At 37.1% G+C, this 1,856-nt stretch overlaps 1 protein-coding gene across 1 annotated transcript; it reads left to right on the forward strand.

Annotated features, from left to right (window-relative positions):
- Window positions 1-63: 63 nt before the first annotated feature.
- On the forward strand, window positions 64-1,101 carry LOC105456807 (piggyBac transposable element-derived protein 4-like). Its single transcript, XM_011701121.1, has one exon. The coding sequence runs from the start codon at window positions 64-66 to the stop codon at window positions 1,099-1,101; it is 1,038 nt and encodes a 345-aa protein (XP_011699423.1).
- Window positions 1,102-1,856: the final 755 nt, after the last annotated feature.

A 1,856-nucleotide genomic window follows, 5' to 3' on the forward strand; every position in this document is an offset into this window, starting at 1 on the left:
CGAAATGATAAACTTGCTCCGATAATTGATGTTTGGACGATTTTCAATTCAAATTTGAGTAATATGTATAAACCGACAGCAAATTTGACAATCGACGAACAACTTTATCCCTTTCGAGGTCATACAAAATTTACGCAATATATCCCGTCGAAGCCAGCAAAGTACGGGATAAAAATTTGGTGGATTTGCGATGCCGAGAATGCGTACCCTCTGCACGGAATTATTTATGCAGGTAAAACTGGAAATATCCGCGAAAAAAATCAAGGAGAGAGAGTTGTAAAAGAATTAGCAGCACCGTATAAAGGAAGTGGCAGAAATATTACTATGGACAACTTTTTCACAACTCTACCTCTTGCCAAGCATTTACTTTCGTGGCAACTGGCTATTGTAGGTACGCTTCGAAAAAACAAGCCGTACATTCCCAAACAAATGGCTTCTCACAAATCCAGACCAGAATACTCCTCACTCTTTGGTTTTCACGAAAAAGTTGCTCTCTGCTCGTACGTTCCGAAAAAAAATAAAGCCGTGATTTTATTATCGACAATGCACTACGATGCTGCTGTGAATGACGATGAAAAAAAGAAGCCTCACATGATCACCTATTATAATAAATACAAGAGTGGAGTGGATACAATGGATCAGATGGTGTCCCGATACACAACCCACAGACGAACAGCAAGATGGCCCCTTGCTATATTTTTCAACATTTTGGACGTAGCCGCTCTTGCCGCATATATAATTTATTATGAAAATAATAAAATGATCAAGAAGAAAACAAATCAGCGACGTGTTTTTTTGCGGCAACTAAGCGAAGAATTGGCAAAACCATTCATCGAAGATCGCGCTGGGAATGCTCAAGTAATGCATCACTTTACAACAAAGTTGGCAATCGAGAGCATGATTGGTGTTCAGCTCGTCCCTTCCGAGGTTCCTCAGCGAGATAGTACTGGCCGCAAAAAAACGACTGGTTCCTGTCATGTGTGCTACAAGGAAACCATAAAAAGACGGAGGAAAACACAAAAAAGTTGCTTTGTATGCAAAAAACCCGTCTGCGATAAGCATTGTGTAAGCATAACAAAATGTATTGATTGCGCTCAATAAATAAAAAAAATGTGTTGATTACGTCCAATAAACGTTAGTAGTACTTAACAATTATATTTATTGTTTATTTATAAACCACAATTACCTCAACAAAATATTAATCAATGTTATTAATTAATTCTTAAGTGAAAACATTATTTTACATCTAGTGGGTACACGGGTACCCGGTTGTGCCCATTATGTACATGTAATAAAGTCATGTAGTTTAGGTTAAAAAAAATTGAAAAAAAAAATTATGTTGATGGTTTTATATTCTAAAAGAGTTAAATAATGAGGATCCGGAGGGACAAATCGATATTTCAATTTTTAATCAAGTTACGAGCAATAATATGGCGCGGCGGATACACGGGTACCCGTTGTGCACATAAGGGTTAATATGATTAATTCTTGCTTTTATTTAGATTTTCTGGATTTAAATGCAGAAACCAATCGTAATAAAAATATCATTTAACATACACTGATCTGTTTGTTATCACTTCAATAATCGATATACATATCGATCGAAGCGTGCGAGGCTGAAAGGTTAAAAATCCTAGCGCTCTAACGCCTCTTGCGTCAAAAATTGTAAAAGGACATTTCCCCCACCTCGCAACTAGGCGACGACGACGACGATGACGTTACTTAATTCTTAAATTCCTACATTTCGGACTTTGCATTGTAATATCTCCGCTCGTAGGACACGTAGAGAAAAAAATAAAGACACTTTCATTATATGAATCGAACCCAAGCTATCGATTAAGATCGATACGGGTATG

The sequence above is a fragment of the Wasmannia auropunctata genome, unplaced genomic scaffold (assembly GCF_000956235.1).
Source record: "Wasmannia auropunctata unplaced genomic scaffold, wasmannia.A_1.0 LD336106.1, whole genome shotgun sequence".
Classification (NCBI taxonomy): Eukaryota; Metazoa; Arthropoda; class Insecta; order Hymenoptera; family Formicidae; genus Wasmannia; species Wasmannia auropunctata.

What these genes read in the sequence shown, in the direction of transcription:
- LOC105456807 (XM_011701121.1), top strand. Translation starts at nt 64, where the DNA reads ATGTATAAACCGACAGCAAATTTGACAATCGACGAACAACTTTATCCC.